At 37.6% G+C, this 22107-nt stretch overlaps 2 protein-coding genes across 2 annotated transcripts in view; one reads left to right on the top strand and one right to left on the bottom strand.

Annotated features, from left to right (window-relative positions):
• LOC124155593 (hemolymph lipopolysaccharide-binding protein-like) overlaps positions 1 to 22107 on the top strand; it is a 247186-nt gene that overhangs the window by 53822 nt on the left and 171257 nt on the right. The window lies entirely within an intron of this gene.
• LOC124155589 (annulin-like) overlaps positions 1 to 22107 on the bottom strand; it is a 69280-nt gene that overhangs the window by 11500 nt on the left and 35673 nt on the right. Inside the window, exon 2 of the mRNA XM_046529546.1 lies at positions 1746 to 2009. Within this exon, the coding sequence (XP_046385502.1) occupies positions 1746 to 2009 (264 nt within the window). The remainder of the gene's footprint in view (positions 1 to 1745; positions 2010 to 22107) is intronic.

Genomic DNA, 22107 nt, shown 5'->3' with positions numbered 1-22107 from the left:
AGCCACCATTTATTCATAGTACATAGAACATATTCCAATAATAAGACTTATGAAATGTATTGCAAGATTTTTCTAATTTTTACTCGCTATAAAGACCTATTCTAACATGATTAATTCGTATTCGCGTCTTAATTTTTCCGTAGATGGAAGAAAATAATGCAAATTTGCAGTTACAATAAACATGTAAAAATAGTATTGAGAAAACAATATTGGCAGTGAATTTCGATCGGTACTTGGGTACGTGACGCCACGCAATTGGAATGCCAGATTGTTGTGGGTAAAAGCTTGAACCCTCCGCATCGCCGATTCGTCCCCCCTCTCCCTTCGCATACTCACTGTGGCCATTCCGTATTCATGGAAAGTGGGTTGCTTAGTTTCAGGATACCAGTTGTGAAGCTTACGAAGAATGCCCAGGTAGTCTTCATGACTGCTTTTCATTTAGCTTTTTATATCGCGGCTAAAATTTTCAATTTCAAGTCAAAGATAAATGTGGAACCCCTCATTATTCTTACCGTAATTAAAAAAAAACAGTCGAATTTTAGCATTTAATCTTGTGCGCTCCTATCAAATATTGGTACAGTTTTTAAGGGGCCGATGAACTAAGATACCCTCTTAGATTCCTATCGGTTCGTCGTTATGAAATATGTACAACTAGTTTCAGCGATTTCCACTTTTTGCCTGAAATATCTCATTTTCAAATCTCTCAACTTATTATACCCTCCAGGATGCATCACCAAGCCACTTTTTGTCTCGAAGCCAATTAGTGATACTTGGTAAACTTTCCAACCCATAGAGAAATCACAGATATGATAATTTTTCCAAATCGGTCAATATCTTCCTTAAGAATTATAGCCTCAAACTTTTGAAAATCCGACAAAAAATAAAAAATTGCCGCTTATTTTTTTAGCTATAGTAACCACACTATAGGGGAAAGGTACTTCATTTATGGTTAATTCTTGCGTTAAAACCTCAATATGCATGTTTTATTCCCTTTTTGAAAACATCAGATGACCTAATACGGAATCCATCTGCTAAGCAGTAAGCATAAACAGTGGTTATAGCAATGAACCCGCAACACAAACTCGCCTTTTCCTCTATATTTGTTTTTTGTAACATAAAGAAAGCGTGATCTTCAGTAGAAATCATAGGAACCATGGCAAAAAATTTTCGAGATAAGTTGAAAAGATGGGGGATCAGCTTGATCATGCCATAGCTGGTCCTAGATTCTAAGTATTCCCCATATCCGCATCCTGGCGTTGCATACCCTCTAGGAGCCATAATAATTAGAGACATCCCCCGACATAAGAATCGGAGCTCGCCCCGTCTAAGAATCACTTTCATTAATTTTAATCATCTTTCGCCTTCACCAATTCATAATCTAGCGAGAGTCTTGATTTCCTTAATTAGAATTAAAGTTTTTCCTGCATACTTTTTCCTTAAGGCGTTGTGATTACCAGGCAAATGTGAAGTCATTTTTCCACGAAAAGAATATATCCTAATCATACTATATACATGTGTGAATTTTCAAAAGTTCCATTTCTGTATATCACAATAATTTAAAATTTTTATAGAATAACATCTGTAGCAAAGACCGTGGCCATAATCAGGGCACCGACCACAGCCATTAATCATTTTATCACTTATAATCATTAGATTATATTATATAATATTATTAGATAGATTATTAATATGATAGATTAATATATCATTGGATAGATTATATTCTTCAATGCCATTCTCCTCACCTGCAACTGTGAATACCAGGGAGATGGCGTCCTTCTCTTCGTTGTAGGGCCTGGACAGCTTGAGGTTGATGGCGAATGGCTGTCCTCGTCGCACGATGAGTCGTCCCTTGGAGATCCTCCCGCCCGGCTCTGCCGTCTCAGCTACGGCGCGCTCCATCAGGTCGAACTCGTATGTCCTGTGGCTGGCTCCGTTCTCGGAGAACAGCAGGTCCACTCCGCTGACCACCAGCACCGACTTCTCGGCATCAGCGCTCACTTCAGCTCCTGAGAAATAATTCATAGTATGAGATCAGAGGAATCTTCTATATTATTTCTACTGTACAGATACCTTTTTCTCAATACGCAACCAAACTCTACAAATGAGGTACCAAAATGCACAGAATTTATCAGAGAACATGCGACAACATATCTTACTTCCTAAATATTACTATTGTTTCCTAAAATGGTTTTTAAATAATAAAAAAAATAATAAAAAAAACCGGTAAATATTCCTGACGTTAACGGCGCACAAACTGATACATTTGTTCATTTGCAACACTATCTCGCATTCTTTAAACAACTTTTATCAAAATGCGGCTGAATCCACATTCAAGTCTTCTGTTGATACGTAAGTATGAGTCATCATGTGCGATTAACAGAGGATAGTGTAATTACTTCCAATGTTGTGTTTAAAGAGGTCCTCTGATCTCAATTTGTACATGAACATTCCAATTAAATTTGTACATAAGACCCTGCCTTTTTTTCTACATTTTAAAATTAGAAACGCGCCTATCCCTCTGTGGACCTTCATTGCAAAGAGCGGGGGAAGCCCGCTGGGAGCGGGCGCAGCACGCTCGTGATGATAAAATAATCGATTTTTCACTCAAAACTCACTCTCCCAACCGAACGGTAGGTCCAACCAAAAGGTTGATTTGGATAAATAAGAGTAGAGCTCACCCCGTATTAAGTCACAGGTGTGTAAATATCACACATTCAGGGTAGGGGGGCCACCTCGTACTTTTGAGGATTTTACTTGAGAAGGCTTACACTAACCCGGGGTTTGAATAGGGGACCCTTCGGAAAGAAGCCGAGCGGTTCATTGAATAAGCTGCCTTGCTCCGTTTTTTTAACTCATAATGTACAAATAAACTTGATCATTATTTTACAAAATCGCGTAGTAGGGGTAGTTATGATTGACTATGAAAAAATTGCATAAATCACATCGGTAGGGATCGTTCTGGATGAGATGTTAAACGACAATTGTATTTATTTTTTCTCGTAATTCATTAATATAATGGTTACTTTTTATGCATCGCATGGGTAAAGATACAGGCTTAATACGAGGTCAATCCTAAATGCTCCCATTTCAGTCAGGTGTACCAGATACTCTTAATCAAATGTGTGAAACATTTTTACTAGGAATTATCCCTGTAATAGTCAGCGGTATACTTACGCGGAGTAACCCGAAAGTGCGCAAAAAATACGATAATTCCATAGGATCAGCCTCGACAGAGTATTTTTTTACGAAGACTCTTCAAGAGTTAAAAGTCAGCAAAAATAATTCAATTATTTCAACCATAAGAGGAAAACAGGGGTGTAAATACTCGAATGTCACCTAATTATTTATCTTACTCCATTCACTCTAACTACCTTCGGAAAAACTTTTTCAATGCGACAGTTTTCCGGAATCGATAAAAAATTCAACTCCCTAGTGGATTTTAAAAACAGATTGTATAATTAAATGGTAGTGCATGAAAAAATGACCTATAAATTAGCTTGTTTTCTTCTTTTTTACCAATGAATTTTTCGTTAGCTACATATTTTTTCACTTTTTTATGATAACGTTTCTTGAGGCCGTTTTCCACGATGAATGGTCATTCGCAATTTCATTTTCATGACCATGCATACTATCGTAAATGTTCTTTAATACCATTGTCTACCTTTTGTATGCTTTTAGTGAACTAAGGGGTTGAAAATCAATAAAAAAGTATTTCTTTCTTTAGGCTTGGCAGAGTTGCCCCCTCAATGGGGATGGCTGCAATCAAAGTGTGGGGATCAACCCAACACTCAAAAATCTGACGAGAAACACCGGGGCTACGTCAGGCAAAAACTATTATAGGAGAGCTCTCTCCTAGACTCGAGAGAAGACTTCTCCTTATGAACAGAAGTCAATTTCGGACGGTAGTAGGCCTGCTTACGGGACACAATCATGTAATGAGACATATGCACCTGCTGGGGGTAACAGACTCAGATAGGTGTAGATGGTTTGAGACGGGAGAAGAAACAACCACCCATCTAATATGCGAGTGCCCCGCAATCATGAGGACTCGATATAGACACCTGGGCTCACCTTTCATAGAGCCCAAGGAAGTAAGAGATCTTCCCATTGGGGACCTTTTGTCCTTCGCTAAGGACATCGGCCTCTTTGGGTGATCCATTAACGGTGGTTAGCACAATGGACCTACTGGTCTAAGTGCCCTGGGAGCTGATCCCCCACCGCATCAACGTATCTATCTATCTATCTAGGCTTGGCAGAAGAGGCAGCTCACAGGTGCACTGTCATGAAAATATCCGCTCTTGCTATTGCTTTCTTCGCTATCCTTCTCTCTTCCACACACCACAGAATGCCGGATTAGGAAGACGGAGGAGTCGTAATTATTTTAATTCTCCCCCCGAATGCGGTTTCAAGGAAAGCCCTCTGAATGTGTGCGCTCCCCGAATATGGAACGCGTGATACTTTTATTTCTTTTCACACGCCTTGCAGTTAGCGGCCCGCCCCGCAAAAGCAAGCTTGTGTGCCAATATGCCCTTGAGTTGCGATGGTCGAAGACCTGAAAATCACCTTTAGGGTGCGAGATACTGAAAAGGAAAAGTTCAGGACGCTTCACTCTGAATAGAAGGGTTATTTTTTGTGATGCATAACTCGTTCAAAACGTCCGTTACGGCATTTTATTTTCAGGGTTGGTATAAAGAGAAGGACCTCGTCAACCTCTGCCTGTATCTCGAGCGTGAAAAATTGTCCACAATAATTTTTCGGCAGTTAATACTTATAGGGCTTTACAAAGGCTTTTAAAATGTAAAATACTGTCTATAAAAACTAAATTACAGATCTATGAAACTATCACATGCACATGGGTCAGAAATATGGAAAATGTCTAACTTAACAGAAAGAAAACATCCGATAGTTTTAGAAAATAATATTTTAAGATGGTTCCATAAACGAAGACAGAATGTGGAGAATCCGAACCAACAACGTGCTGAGGGAACTAATATAAGGACGAAGATATAATTGCACTCTCCAAAAGCAGAAAACTTGGGTGGGCAGGTATGTGTAGAGAAGAGGAGAAAATGATACAATTAGAGAGGTGAGGTGTCAGAAGGCCTAAAAGATGAAAGCGACCTTTGAGACTTCCGCGAGGGCACAGGTAAGATCACATCAGAGAGGAATTAAGAAGATTGGGAAGAATGAGCTGAATATCACTGGATGGGTGATCGAGAGAGATGGCGAAGAGTTTTTGGTTAAGAAAAAAAAGTTTTTGAAATTTTGAGTGGCCTGAGTGGTAAAGTAGTGTAATTTTTTATATTTGAGATACAAGAAATTTTTGAAAAGGGTTTACTCTATATTCCCTGAAAATTTTAAGAAAGAGCGGACGTTTCAAATGAGTGGTAGTTCTCCAAAAATAACGAAAAACGGTCGAAAAGGAGTGATGCGGGAAGGAAAAATGTCTTGGGCCGTAGACAAACCGCGGACTTACGGCTTTACTGCTTACCATAAATCTACTATCATCTAATATTTTTTGCTGATAGTAAACTGCACCTTTTCCTTAAGAAGATAGAATAAATAAAACGCTGCAATTCCACAAAAATAGTTCAATGTGCGATCCGGGGTTGCACAACATCATTGCATCATCAAGGTACTTTTAGGATGGAGAAATTCCATCGAGTAGGTATCGCTAGAAAATGTTTCGCTCTTAATGTAGCTTTTCTATCCATACTCATTTCTCTATTTTGATCAAAATCAGGCATAAAATAGGGAATATAAAATCTATCATAAATGCGTTTAGTTAAATACACAAAATGGTTACAAAACTATTGCCGTAGTTCATCCCAGTTAAAAATATTTGCTATTATTTCACATGTATTTGGGCGAATTAGAGGATGAGGAAGGAAATAGAAGAAAAATATCGCCTGTTTAAACACTCTCGCGTTTTTTTAGTCATTACAAGATCTTAACCGGCCTCCAATCAATTAAAAGCATCGAGAATAAAAGACGAAAACAAGGTTCATCGATGACTCCAGTGCTGGCAGGCTGGAAAAATCGCCGTGAAAAGGGGAGCCTCTAAAAATAAGTTTGACGGGCCCGCGTTCGGATCTGGAAAATCACCATCACCGCCGCTATCTCATGTTTTTCCCCGCGCCTTTTGCCATCACGAAAGTAAACGGCTGAACGATTTCGGCAGGAGTGAAATGGCTCCATAAATAAAGTCACTCAGAAACCGAAAAGTTCGACTGAACTCCTTCGATTCGCAGCGCGTAGAAAGTTTAAAAGACGCGAACCGCGATTCAGGCGAACGCTCTCAGTTCAAGGAAAACGACTTAAGAGGGCGCACCACTCCCTCTCCACAAATTGTTATTTCGCGACAAATTCAAGGAGTAAAACGCGCGCTATAATCATCAAATGTTCAGGGAAAAAGAGTACACTCTTCTCTACATTTGCTAATACCTAAAATTAGGAAATTTTGTAATTAAAAAAGAATGGGCACTACTCTTAAAAGATGGAGTAAAGTTCGACAAGAAGGGATAAGTAAAATACCAAGAAAAAGTAACTAGGCTCAAAGTTACTTTTGGAAAGTTGAAATCACTTACAAGTGCACTTACAAGGCGACTTTTGTAAACCCATTTACAAATGCGCGGTGGGTGACAACGCATCTAGAGGGCGACAGGAGAATCATCTATTGCAATATATGTGATCCTTACCTTCTGGTTTTGGTAAATATAATAAGTCTATAAATAATTAAGTATATATTAAGAATTATAATTAATATACGTAAATTAAATATAATAATATTATTATATATTTTTTATAATAATATTAAACATAAATGTAAAATAAATTATATATTTGGTAAAAAGTCGAATAAATAAGTCTATTCCTCGGCTCCGCCCTTTCAAGGTTTTGAATGTTTCCTCATTAATGTCAACTCAGGTAATCACGCTGTGAATGTGTACGAGAATGCATTTCCTATCTCTAGTCTCCCACAATTTGCCAATTCACGATAATTATTTGTTTATTCCTGTTATTTCATGATGGAGAAAATGAGCAGCCACGTATTGAGCCAATTTTGTTAATTCAGTGCAATTTTCAACCATGTGTTGGTGCATATACAATTCTCAACTGAAAAAAAGAAAATGTTCATATGCGGTTATATTAAGGATTTTTTTGGTCAATGTTTTCCGATGTTTGCACAAATTTATAGAGTGTTAGATAATTGCAGAGCAAGGAGAAATTTATTATTTGTTTCAATTAACTTTGCAAAAAATGGAAATTTTCTTAGAGAAGATTCCAACTTCCTCCGTGGATATTTTGCTATACATGGAAACGACTTTGCTTCACAGTATCCAGTCTTCTCCTTCAACGGTTGTACACTTAAAAATTCCTCAAAGTATATCTATTCCTTCAATTTAAATGTTATGCCTTATCACTACCGTTAACAACTTCGAAGGATTTTGGATGAATATTTTGATAGTAATTATAATTTTTTTAAATATTTAATTTCAAAGAACCTTAAGCTAAATCTATGAGGATTCTTGAGACAAAGCAAAATAATTTGGGTGAGTACAATTCATTAAAAAACATCTTAAAATAGTACTCTAAAGTACACATTTTTGACTGCGCAATGCGGGGATTACCCTAATTGATTTCGTTCCTTTACTTGGATACGTAAACGTGTAATTTTATTGTTGTTCCGTGAAAGATTTTTTAAATTCTTTTATTTTATTTTCATTCATTATATGATGAAATTGAAAAACTGAAAATTCACCTAAAAATAACCGTTCCAAAAACACAGCTGTCACAGCTCGTATGCAAATCTTTTGTTGCCGCCTTTTCAGCAGGTCATGCGCGTGTAATGAATTGGACGCCGTTTCCATATACGTACTACAAATAGATTTCCTATACGCGTATTTAGTCATTGGTGTCGCTTCCATCCCATGTCCTCGTTTCAATTCATTGAGCATTCAGAAGAGTTGATGTCGCGACCTTTGATGCTGGCAATTCGCATCAGAGAGCAGGTGGGAGGACATCAATCACTCTCCTTTGCATCTGACGTGACCTTGAAAATATGTACATAGATTTTTTTTACATTTCTATTTGTTTCACGAGATTTTTCAAATCGTCGTCCTCCATAAGATAATCCATGCAATCTTCTTAATTCGACTGCTTTATAACGATAAATACATTTTGTACATAAGATTAGATTGAGGTGATATTGGTGGTAAAATTACGTTCATTATTTTTTTTAAAGTGAATTTTGATGAAGCATGTTATTGATTAAAATTGCATTTGAAAACTCCTGAAATATTCAGAATAATTCCTTTATGCGGAAGGAACTTATGATTTTTCCACCTTTGCAGTTGAGTCCGGCGTCGTCTGGTATACCCGAGCGACCAGTGAAAGTTATTCTTTCAATGATCACCGCATTCGGTTAATTAACTCATATCAATAGAGAGTGACGAATATTTAAACAATGCAGGAGTGAAATTTGAGCAATATTTTAAATCTAGGAGACAGCATAGAGGAGACTCCAGTCCGCCCTGCCTAAGAATATTAACTTGTTATTAATCGGTTTAAAAAATATCCGCAGCACAGTGCTCAGAGCCATCCATTTACATCCAGTAATTGCAATGTATACAGGTAAACGCAAATGAATAATTCCAATGAAAATTCTCAATGTCATTCGAAAGTTATTTTTGTTTATGTTTGTCTTATTTTGTAGATCATCACGGATATGAATTTCGGTTGTCAGTCCTAATCATAACTTACTTACCGGTGGAATTCGGATCACTCTACGGTCAGCGTCGCAAGTGGTGATATTAGTAACCCCATTTTAATGCTCGGGGTTTGACAGCACTCCTAGCATACGACTTGAGGATTCTTTACTGCAATATTGGTGGCTCAAACTCTCACAGCCGCTCTGGTAAACCAACATGATTCCTTCAACTCCAATCAATAGTTTCATCTCGCAGTTAACCGGTTTCGCTCGTTAACGCATGATTATACTCATATGAATCTTGTGATGTTATGTGCGCTATGCTTCTCTAATGAATACAGGAATGATGTCAATTATAGAATCCACTCATGCGCAACGTATACGGTAATTAAGGAAATTCCGCAACGTGCAAATTACCTGAGAATCAAAGCTTTCTCGATGTAACCTCGCAGTTTCTCTAATGCAGTAGGTATGCACGGTAAATGCAAGTATAGGTTACACTTTCTTAAACTCTTTTGAAATATCGCAATATATTCGTGGTAAAAGAAAACGGTGAAGTGATAGATAAAAATGTTTTAAAAAGGTAATTTTCAGGATTTTTTACTAACTCCAAGACTCTCACCAATTAATTACGTGAACATATCTTTAGAAGTAAACACGAAAAAATCCAATTGTAATTTAAGCATTAATGATGCATACAACTCCTTCAAAGTGTTTGATGATAGTTAATCATAGGCAAGTCGTAGAAAATAGCTTGAGGGAATAGAAGTAAGTAATGGACTCTTGGGTCCCGGCATAGACTAAGAAGGCGACTTGAAACTATAGCACAAACTCGTTTTTATTCATAATCATAACAAGAAATCAATGAAGGTCATTAACATGTAGTGATTTTTTACATTTTTATTTTATCGTTATATTTATATAATGGGTAGATTAAAGAAGTGTAGTCATATACTGATGAAGCTGTAAACTGTCTTTAGTCTACTTAGGATATTTAGATAGAATGAAAGGGAACATGCTTTACTCTGAAATGACGAGGATAGTCCATGAAGGGAAGGGATACTGCCAGAACTTTTCGTAAACACTTCGTTCAAACCTACCATAACCTGTAGAATACTTTTAAAAAATAAGTAAAAATACTGTAAAACGGCAAAGTTCTTCCCACAAATGAAATAAAATTTCAGCCCGATTTAGAATCCCGAGTATACTAAAATCACCCTTATTGCAACTTTCTCAGAAACTTTCAATGCTTACGAAGTCTTAAGCATTTTGGTGGTTACTGAAGTTGATTGAGAAGTGGCTTATTACAAAATAAACTTTTGTTTCCAAAAATTATCCATTACGATTGAAGTCTACTCAAAAAGTTACTGCCATTGGCAAATGCCTGACCAATGGCAATGCCTGACTTTTGGCTGAGTAATGGCAATGGAAAGCATGATTTCATTACTGGGTAATGTCTGTCTGAGCGCTAAGATACTCTATTTTTCTTTTTTGGTCGAAATAGGACGCTTTCCTAAATAGTCACGTTTCAGCCGAAGAAATTCAGACGACTAAAAATATTTTTGGAATCGTTCGAGAATGAATGGGTCCCGTGTATACGCTCCTCATCCAAGGAAAATACAGACGCTACAAATAATCAGGAGATTTATCGCTTCCTTCCCACGTTTTGGGTATAAAACGAGCCTTGGCAGACAAATTTGGGTCCATTTGGATTTGGGGCGATTTTTCTTTCATAAGGGCGCCATCTTTCTAAATTGGAATTACGTCGAGCCATTGTTGAAAACATTGCAAGAAACGATGTTGAGAGAAGAAGAACGTTTTCGCGCACTGCCGATGTTCCTTTGAAAGCGTCTGGTTCGAGATAATCAGAGGTTTTCTCTCCAATTTGAGTCGTGCAATATGGCTCATTTTCGGTGAATGGTTAGTTTTCCCAAAATTTTGACTCAAATGAATCATTCCACGAAATGGGTTGCATAGGTCACATCGATATATCTCAACCACACGCCTTCGAGGATGAGGTTTTGGTCGGGTTGCATACATTCCATTTTGCGTTGCGTTATCGCATTATTATATGCTCGTTCATGCTATGCAGATATTCACGTTGAATAACGTAAGAAGACCAAATAATCATCTCCAAAGACTCTTTAATCTGATCCATTAATATAATTTATCTCGCTGCCACACCTAGCAAGTACTTTCTAGCCCGCTTAATACAGTGGCGGATACAGAAAAAACTCAAGGAGGGGGCGCAACATATCTTGAGTTGTCTTTACTTTTATCGTAATAAAAGATGATCAAGTCACAGGCAAAGTATATGAAAATTTATTTAAAGTGACTATAAACATGTAAAAGACAATGCCATCTTATGATATAAAAAAGTTACAATTGTGATTTTGCAATGTTCGGCAATACAGGCGGACCCGCAAGGGGGGGGGGCGCCCCCTGCGCCCCCCATCTGTGCCCCCCTGCGCCCCACTGGCTTAATACGAAGTTTGTACATATCTAAGTTTCTCCCACCTTTTTTTGCAGATGAAACGGCTAATGCGATAAAAAGGCTAGTAATCATTGTTTATTATGATTATTGTGATTTTAATATGGTGACGATGGTACCTTAAGTAGAAGCCACTTTATTGAGTCGTTTTCGTCAAAACTTTCAAATTGAGTGAAATAATAGCATTATTCAAAATTTATAAATTCACACACCATTACTTTACAGTAGGAAAACTATTCTATGTCCTAAAACTCTCGACAATTTTCTTTCCACATTTCTTTTCATCAGACAAACAACCCTTGACAACGGAAATTCAGTTTTAAAAATGCAATAAACCAAAAATATTCTCGCACAGAGGCTAGGCTAAATGGCTATAAAAACAATCTTCCTAGATACCAAGAGGAGACAAATTGAAAAAATTTCTGCATATGCCGACGTAACACTCTTACTTATATTCGCACGCGTCGGTTTCGATGAGATTTGAGTAGGAGATGAATAGATTGCGGTTTTTTTAATGAATACCCTGCGAAGCCCCAGGGAGAATGATGAGCCTTTAGCGTTGGCGCTAATGATTTGATAAGGCGCGAGTTGGGTGGGCTAACGACTACTGAGGAATGCGACCACACGTCATGGCTTCGAAAAGACTGGCCTCGCCAGCACGTAGGAGTCAAGAACGGAAGAATAAGGAAGAAAATGGGGGGAGATAAAACTGTCCAAAATCAACTCAGAGAAGCCCTCACTCTTTGAAGTCAGCACAGCGCACTAGCCAGGCGTGACGAAGAGATACGGAAGAGCTAAGGAAGAGATAAAAGAGTTACGGTTCCTTCCGCAATTAATCGCTGATGGCGCTAATCTCATTGATAACAACACGGCTGCCGTGAGCCTCTACTGACTGAGGGTGTTGCTCCAAAGAAAAATAAACGTTGGAATCTGAATTCAGATGCGTAGGGCTATCAGTGGATGCGATAATCAAGGGCTCTGGCTTTGCAGATCTCCGTGCCCAAAAAAATATGCTTAGGGACGGATGTGGATTGGGGGAGATTAGGTCCTTTGGCTGTTGATGAAAGATCAACGTAGATAATATGGAACGATTGAAAAGTTGTAGCCTTTGCAGAAAGTGTACACCGATAACCTTTGTGTGTCATTAATTCTGATTCTCGAACAAAATGCTCTTAACCCTTTCTAACCCAGAGCTGTTTCTGGGAGAAATCAAATTTCAAGATTTTTCAATTCGCAAACTTGAAAATTTTACACTCAATGATAATCATCCTGGCATCTAAATATTTCGTCATTAAAATTTACACAACAGAATAATATTTAGTTTAGGAATCTCCTAAATAGAGCTGAAAGTTAAAACATTTTTGATGCTGCTTATTGTTAGAAGCAACATTGGGTTATAAAGGGTTAATGGCGGAGATGTTCTATTGATTAATTTAGTACCGCTATGCCTACATTCTAGGATAAGAAAAACGGTCGATATTTACAAACAGTAATGAAATTTGAGTTAACTTTTTAATTGAAATTCATAAAACGACTATAAACGGCATAGGTTATTCGCTTGATTTTCTTTAATGAGAGATTCACGAAATTGTTTGGAAGAAATTTCTACTCTTGTCGATAAATTATCAAACAAGGAAAATTTTACAATACCTACCTGAATTACAATAATTTTCGAAAAACCTGAGACGTTCAATAATTCATTAAAATGAATATTTCATAAATTGTCAGAGTTTTATCGAAAAAAATATCGTCAATGTCTTAGCTCGACCATTTTTTAATATGGTTATTATAATACTTCACTTCCATGCTCCGCATGGTAATGTTTTCCCTAAATATATATATACTGCGAGGTGATAATATCTGAAGCTCGGTAGGCACTTCTATTTCTTCTATATAGACTTCGAAAATTTGCAAAATAATTACTAGGAAGATTATAACGGCCACATTCCTGAACAAGGTAAAATCATGTGTAAAACCTTGCCATAATTTTACCACTTCCGAAAAAAATATGCCTTACAAAAATAAGGGCGTTCCTATCCATCTGCTAGTATTGCACTCAATCTTATACAATTCTAACACGACTCAATTCCTCAGATAGACCGATTTTCTTTCATTCTTCCTCCCAAGCGTCACGCTTCCGTTTTCATAAAGTACGAGCAGCAAACATACACAGACAGTGGCGGATCCAGGAATTTTTTTCTGTGGGCACAAGGGCCTGACAGGAAAAAGGTCCCATCATATTTGAGATCAAAAACGAACATTGTAGAACCAAAATTGCAACTTTTTTATATCGTAAGATAATGTCTTATATACGTGTGTAATGAGTTTTAATAAAACTTTCTTCAACTTCGCAACGTGGCTTGATTAATTTTTTTATTACGCTAAAAGTAAAGGTGGCTCAAGATATCCTTTGCGCACCCCCTTGAGTTTTTTCTATATCCGCAACTGTTTCACATCCCCACAGAATGCAAAGAAAAATATGCGAATTATTGATAAATTTGATCCAATACCTTAAACACTATGGTTATTCATTGTTAATGACATCACATGATTCATTAAAAGTGGCATTATGTACTAATTGCCACCTGCATTTTTATTCGTTTCAATCACATGATAATTTTTTGTGTCGTTTTCCAACTCTTTTTGCTGCAATTCGTTATTTAGCTGTCTGAAACGTCCTTGCATGATTGTTCCTTTCTCCACATTTTCGATGACCGTTATTTTTAATCACAAATCTTTGTCGCAAAAGAAATAAACCCTACTGCCTAACTATTATGAATGCTCGTGGTTTTTTATTCAATTTCATCCCTACTATATCAAGGTGGCACTACGAAGAAATTAGTCAGAGAACAAAAGAGTCATTTCCATTCCTTCCAAAAAATAAAAATAAAAATATAAAAAATACTTCTCCATTTGAAACACGTGTAAACATATTAATTACTGCGGAAAGGAAAATTGGTGCTACAATTTGTGCGGTTACGAGAATATCATCGTGAAAGGGAATTTCACTCTTAAAGCTGCTGAGCTGGAGGTTATCCAACAAGACATGGACGTGGAACAAGCAGTTCCTTCTTTTTTATTTTTCTTCAAATTGCAAAATATCTCCATTTCTGAAGCAAAGGAACAAAAAAAGGGCGATTGCCCTGCCCATTTGATGGGGACATTCAATCACAGCTATTAATCAGCGACTACTTATGGATGACCTTCAGAGATCTCCATCGAAATTATGGATACGGTAATGCGCTGCTTAGACTTCGCTTCAGCCAACCCACGCTTCCAATGGCAATTGAGTTAATATCATCTTCAATCACCATTATTCGCAGGATCGAAACTATGCCATGATTGAGTACAGGAAAGGGAAAAGACCGATCCAAAAGTTCGCGCGCTGGCCGCAAGGGAGCTCTGCCCCTCGCCGTCGCGTGGGACGCTTTTAATGTGTCTTCTGTTTTCCGAATCCTCTGTTACAAATCCAAGGCCAAAGGTGCCGAGAACTCGAAACAATGGAAACTTTTCGTTGACGCTTGAGAAAATCAACAAGTGAGGCGAACGTATGTTTTCTTGAGCTTACGAGGTAGCAACTGGGACTGAGATCAACTTACGCTCTTTATTATCCTTATATTCGAAATTGCAAAGGAATCACAATAAAGTATTTACAAGCCAATTTTCTAAGTAGCCAAGACAGAATAAGAAATGATACTTTTGACCAAATTACTAAATTCGAGGCAGTCTAAAATCAGCTGGATAAATGAATGTAATCTTTTGTACGTAGACACACACTATAGGTAATTGCCCTCAACGATTTTCTACTAAATAGCTCCATTATATTATATTTCAGCAAAGCAAAAATCACCTGAATGCGTGACTATGTGAAATTGTCTAAGATTTGTTATCAATTGCCCACACTTTTGGCACTCTTAGCCCAAATGTTCAAGAAGAAAGAGAAGTGTCAGGATTCTAATAAAATCCATCCAAGAGATTTTCATTTGCTTTTGCTTGAAAATTTCTAGAATTTCTTAATGGTAGGGGATTCATCGTTGGCTTTAGCTGGCGATTCCTGCACAGCCTCCTTAAACGCTCTTGTTTATGCCCAATAAGAGCGATTTTCTTGGCCAAGATTGAAGTGAAAAACATTCCTAGACCAGGCGATCGGTCTCATTGGGGGACCATGATTTTTAATTTAATTTATATTATAAATAAACACTCAAAAAGACGAAGATGTATAAACCTTTCATTAAAATCTATTAATAATTACGAAGTATTAGTGTTGAGTTTTTCAATCCTGTTTAAAGGCTTGCCTAGTCCACAGAGTGGGGTGGTGCTAAGGTCAAAATTGCATTTTCAAGTCCAGTGAAGTTGAAATTGGAAAATATATTATAAATAGAGAAAAATTTTCAAATCGGAGAATATCATAGAATCACGCAAAGTTTTTGTGCACTATCAATACAGAGAATGTTGTGTATGAACTCTATTTTCTTTTTAATTCAATAAATATATTTAAATAACTTTCGAAGTATTGTCTTTTTGGTAAACTTTTAGAGATTGGCGCAGTTGAAAGCTATTACTAAATATAGAGGGAGCATTTATAATATATAGATGCAATAATTTACTCAATGCCATCGCAAATAATGACGAGAGAAATTTTTCGAAAAATTCCGTGAAAATCGACATTTTCCGATTTTTCGAACGCTATGCGCGATTGGAAGGCATTATCCGATTTATTTTTTTTATTTTAATGCCTTACATTCATTTTCCGCAAACATAAGATTAGTGTGCTACATATCTCCTTTTCTCCCTTTACTGAAGTAGTTCCTCCAGTTGGCTGCTTTTTTTCTCTATATTATTCTCGATATAATAGGTAGGTATTTTTAATTACATAACTTACCCGCGGGCCCTCCTCTTACGGAGAAATAATTTTAAAGAGTAAATGTAATATAGGAAACAATAGAATAAATCGATATAGGTAACAAATATCTCTTATAAAAAGAGAGAGAATGGAAGGTATAGGCATAACGCTGGATAAATATGATTTGATATGCTGGAGAATGCTGACAAATGTAATCCTGAGAAAGAACATGAAGCGAAAACGGTCAAGCAGTTGCTCTATAGTACCCTTTCTCCAACTTCCGCTACGCTTAATGTAATAAAGCGATTTCAAATAACTTCTCAATAAATGCAATAACTTTTATTGCCCCACCCTACGGCGCAGTTACCTTGAGCACTCTTACGTACATATATATTCCTCGCGGTCGTGTATTCGTAACATGAGGGGCAGTTTGGGTGGTCAAGAGCGGTGTGGAAGGGGGGGGGGGAGATTATGAGGGAGTGAGGTGGGGTTAGGCTCTCGCCTTGAGACGACGGGCGTCTGCGAAGGATGACTCACACTCAAGAGAGAGAGAGAGAGAGAGAGCATAATGCGAGTGCCTTGTGCTGCCCCTCCCAACGTGCGTGTCCACCTCATGAATTACTCGAGTGTTCGCTCACTCTTACGGAACACAATATGCATCCTTTTAAAAACGCTTTCCGCTGCTAAACCGCAGGTTATTTTCTGCCATGTACAATTTTATTCACCATTACCATTGGTTTCGGATTTCCATACGCGCCGTAGGGACCGTGGAACGGAAACTCAACCACAGAGGCAATATTCAGATTCAGACGATTCACACTGGGGGATTGACAGGGGTTCATGTTTGTTATTTAGCTTGGATTCAGACTATATTTATTGATCAGAATAATACGAAATGCAGATCACATATTGAAAGCATGAAATCACTTGGCGTCACGAAATTTTTCTCGCTTAAGGAAGCATAAAATTTTATTGCCACTCTGCGAGCCACTTCCAGGGTGAAGTCTTCTCGGGTTTTTCATCGGGTGAGTTCATTGTTGGCCCATGTTTCGACGGCTGCCTCTGCCATCGTTTTCAGGGCATGAACTCACCCGGTGGAAACCCAGAGAAGATTTCACCTGCATCATACGCCGGTAAAGAACAAGAACTTACCTCTAGGGTGTTTGGCAGGGGTACGTTATATAGGTAACAATAAAATAAATCGATATAGGTAATAAATATATCATATAAAAAGAATAGGAAGGGAGATACATGCATGGCGCTGAATAAATATGATTTTAGCAGCGGGAGAGTGTTTAAAAACGATATCGTTATTGAGAACATGGAAGAAAAATTATCGAGCATTCATAACAGGCTTAGCAAGCTCGAGCAGTTGACAACAGAGAAAGTAGAATGCGCAGCGGCTATTGGTAAAGCTTGCATCATAAGATCATTTTTTCCATCCCTTTCGCGCGATGGCTCAACTGGTCGCTCTGATGATGGTAAAAAAATACCGTTTCTCCCGATTATTTTCCGAGATGACTCCAGGGAGATTCTATCCCTTTTTGCAGAGCTTTTGCGTCTTTTTTCCGTCGCTGAAACCATCGTAGGCAGTCTCTTTCAGCCAATCAAGTAGAACCCACGACCGCTAAAAGCAATAGTAAGGGCACGTTTGGGTTTTAATGGAATAACATTTGTAAGCATTGAGCACGCCAGCAAATATTCAGCTGGGAATATTGAGCAAGCCAGTCATCAAAACGTCTCTCAAACACGGTTAATATCAAATTGACCGTGTGATTAGATTTTTCGTGGTCCAGACCGTGCAAAAACGAACAGTGGAAATTGAGAATAAAGCGAAATGCGACGGAAAAAAGGGACGGCGGAATGACTGAGCTATTCAGAAAATGATGAGTCGAGCGATAACTTCTTTGGTTCCTGAAAAGCTATAGCTGCAGCAATCACTCACAGGGACTGAAAAAATGAGCGTGTGACTCATTGTCAGGTTAAATAATTTCTGATAAGGGTGCGAATTCAGATGGAAAAAGAGAAATGGACGTAGGGGAAAAGTAACCGGCGCACACAGTGAGCGACCTAAGGAGGAGGTAGACGATTTGAGTTGATCCCGTATTGCTAGGTGACAGGATGCAGATATCCGTGGTAGAGATGGAATATTAGGCTAACTTGCAGGATATTTGGAAAACGAGACTAATGGATGAATTGAAGAGAAGTTATCCGTATGTAAAGTTGACAAAAATGCATTTTGAAAGATGAGGTGAAAATATTATCATATTCCACATCTATTTTCGTTTAACAACGGTCATCATCATTAGTCATCAATCCCAAGATTGATTTGACGCAGCTCTCCATTCCTCTCTCCTATCCGCTAGCCTTTTCATAGCGACGCATTTTTTCTCTTTAATATCCCTTCAAGCCTGTCCTATGTAACTCATTCGGGGTCGTACCTTTCTCTTCTTCCCTTCCACCAGTCCTTTCTCGATTGTTTTCCTTAGGATATCATGTTTTGACAATGGTACATCACGAAAAGTATACAAGTATACAAATATTCATACAGTAACTAAGACTCTTTCGTGATAGTCAGAGATATGTAAGAGACTGCATTTATAAGACTCATCAACCCTTAATAACCCACACGAAAAAAGTCCGGGGTGTACTGATGATACTGACTACACTTCTATCCAATATTTGAGACAAAGTCGCGAGGCATAAAGGAAGCTAAAATATTCGAGGAATGTTTCAGAGCTTGCAGTTTTATATCTATCTGTAGTCTAAATTCCAGGAAGCTGCTTCGCCACATAATGAATACATTATCTGAACTCGGCGTCCGTGAAGCAAGGCTGCTCGTTTATGTATGCATGCACTGCATAAACTTTCGACTGTAACCTCGGCTTGGATTCACGGACGGAAAGAGAGCTAAGATCACTGGCTAGGTGACAGTGAAAATAAAATCCCAACTAAGTCTCGCTGCACTCAAAGGAAATTCAATCACCTCGGAAACTTGCTGCACTTCCACATCAAGTGTACGATATTCACCCTTTTTTCGAGAAAATAAGTTTATAGGAGACAATATATAATAGTGAAGTTCACTAAAATTGAGTTATTATCTTCAAAATAGCCGATTAATAAGTAAAAAATACAAATGCAATATTTAAAATTGTTATCACTCACGCAGTGCTAAAACCCTCAGGTTGGTTTGGTAAAGTTTAACAAGATGGAGAGAAAAATTAAGGCACTCGCTCAGTAAAACCAATTTAACGATTGTTCATAAAAGTACATTGGGCGTAATTCGCATTCTTGAAATTTTATTGATATCACATTATATAAAAACTAGTTTCCAGGTATTACAGTAATACAGTAATTTTTGAATCACCTAAATTGTTTACTTATGTCGCTAACATCACCAGAGATAAGAATGGGCACTTGAATTTAGGAAACACTTGCAGCTATGTCGATTGATAATTTGTACGCGAAGAGAATTTTGGAGAAATGTTTGAAATATTTTACTAAATTAATTTAACAACCAGTTTATAATCAGTTTTCATCGCATTTCTCTAAGATTAGCAAAAATGAATTCTTGGCCCATAAAAATTTTGTTAGACACAAGGAATAACTCTCCGAATGTGATATCCAATAGCATGATAAAAATACACGACTGCAGCAAATTTCGTATGACTTGAAATACATGTTACCATCGGTTCACGTTACTTTAGCCTCCCGCTTTAATATCAGTTAATGCTCAATCTACTTTATGCACATTAAGGAGAATAATACAGTGCGGAATTTGTAGTACTGAAATTATCAACTACCTGAATTGCTTCTTCACGAAGGGGAGAATTTTGCGAGTCCCCAAATTTGTAAAGAGCGATGCGGTGAATCAAGTTTCGAGTGATGGCGGCAATTCTGATCTTCTGAACAATTTTTTTGCGATGACCACCAACTGAGCACACACGCGGCAAAATATCAAGGACAATTATTCGAGTTTTGAACTTGCATCCTTCAAGCCTTCTGCAGAGGGATGTATCAAACAGGTTCATTTGACCTAATTATATTACGAAACAGTGACAGTACTATTACAACGTTCAAGATCCTTGGAACATTCGAGGCAATTCACTCTTATTTTTTGATGATTTTTTATCATCTAAAACTGGACAAAGGATGAAGAAGGCAATCATTATTTTATGTAATCAATCCTCAATCCAATGATGAAAGATACCAGATTTTCAATGCGTTTGATGTGCACTTGCGAATCAGAACAGAATCATCAAAATAATTTTCTTGAAATGGACTGCTTTCCTCTTACAATTAGTTTAATTCAAAAGCCGCCACCGAGCTATGTCTTCGAAAACAATATAGGTACCAAAAACTTCATTGTATATATTTATAAAATTGACTAGTCATTTTAAGTGTTATATACACCCAATGCATTATTGATTATAAAAACAAAAAAGGAGTTTTAAGAAGAAAAACTTCCGGTAGGCTAAGGCTATACATTTTCTACCAAGCCAGGGAGGATGGCCAAGCGGTTAAAACTGTTTTGAAAAATAGGTGGTCGATTTTAATTAGGCTTTTTTAAATCAGCCAACTTCAATTTGAAATCTCTTTATTTTTAAGGAGAAATAAATTATTTCCTGGTTCTTACTCCCGTAATTTTCGTAATAAATACTCACAAACACTCATGCCCATAAAAATGATATTTAAAGAAAAAAATTCCGTGATGAATTGGAAAGAAAAAACAATTTCAACTTTAGAAGCTGCGACAAAAAAGTTACTCCCACATTTCAATATGAGCGATAAGTGGAAATAATACTCAGGGATTCGCCAGTTTTTTTTTCTTGAGATATTTCTTGTTTAAAACATACGCTATCATCTTGAAATGGACAAGGTGTGTGGATAATAAAAACTTGTGTTCGAGTTTGAAAATACTACCTCAGTATTTTCTAAAAGGGAATTATTTTAAATTTTTATGCACAGGTGAATGTTGGAATGAGCTAACTTTACGCATCCTGCGAATGTTAAGATGATAAGGTAAGTTTTTAATAAGGAACACGCCTCGATAAAAAAAACAAAATCGAATCGGTGGAGCTGGAGTGATGACTCCCATAAGCCCACGGATATCCGCTTCATTTGTCTTCAGAAAATGAATTAATCACCGCTCATTCTTTCGAAACCGCGAATGGCGAGGGATTTTTCTCACTGTTACCACTTATTCTTAGATCTCCCGTTGGATCTTCTTCATACGCTCACAGTGCTGCCAAATACTTTGTCGAGTGCGGTCAGCCATGTCAATCATTGCGTGCCACTGAAATTCCTTGAGCTCGTAATGGGCAGCAAATAGCAGTGACCTGTTACGCATAAACTGGGGATATACGATGGTACGATACGTTTAAGAATTGAATACGACCCTTTTTTTATACTCAAAATGCCTTCGCTGACTTGAACAAATATAGGTTGGGAGGAATCCGCACGGAACAAAATAATGGAGTGAAAATATTTTAATTTTTGCATGGCGCACAATATCGTAGAATATCTAGTTTGAATAAGTGATTTCTACATTCTCTAGAGTTAATTAACAACATACTTGTCGACAATTGTCCAACGTCATCAGATGGACTCAAAATCAAGTCGATTTGATTATTGGCACTTTTGAGTGCGACCTGTTAGAGCACATACGCATGCAACAATGATTCCTGCGCGCTGCACTTACGAGGATCAATGGATTAATTGAGAATTCACTGCCTCTACAAATGTATTTCGTTCATATAACAACTATTTAGCGTCAACTGCAAAAATGTTGGGTGGTTTAAGTATGTTTGCGGAGTGACCTCAAAGAAGCAACTAGTTAACTCACTGCCAATGTAAATATTTATACCAGAACAGTTATAATCGGGTGTCAAACTTTTGACGCAAAAGCGTGAGAAAATCGCGCATTACGGCACGGGAGATCGGACCCTTTTCTTCATCGCCTTCCCACGAATTTCGGGAGAGAAGGAAAAAAATATCCGCCTTATTCCGACTTCAGGACACCGTGAGAACTTAACATGCTCCTACTTCTTTCTCAATTAT

The sequence above is a fragment of the Ischnura elegans genome, chromosome 3 (genome assembly GCF_921293095.1).
Source record: "Ischnura elegans chromosome 3, ioIscEleg1.1, whole genome shotgun sequence".
Lineage (NCBI taxonomy): Eukaryota > Metazoa > Arthropoda > Insecta > Odonata > Coenagrionidae > Ischnura > Ischnura elegans.
This window is presented reverse-complemented; position numbering and strand designations above follow the sequence as displayed.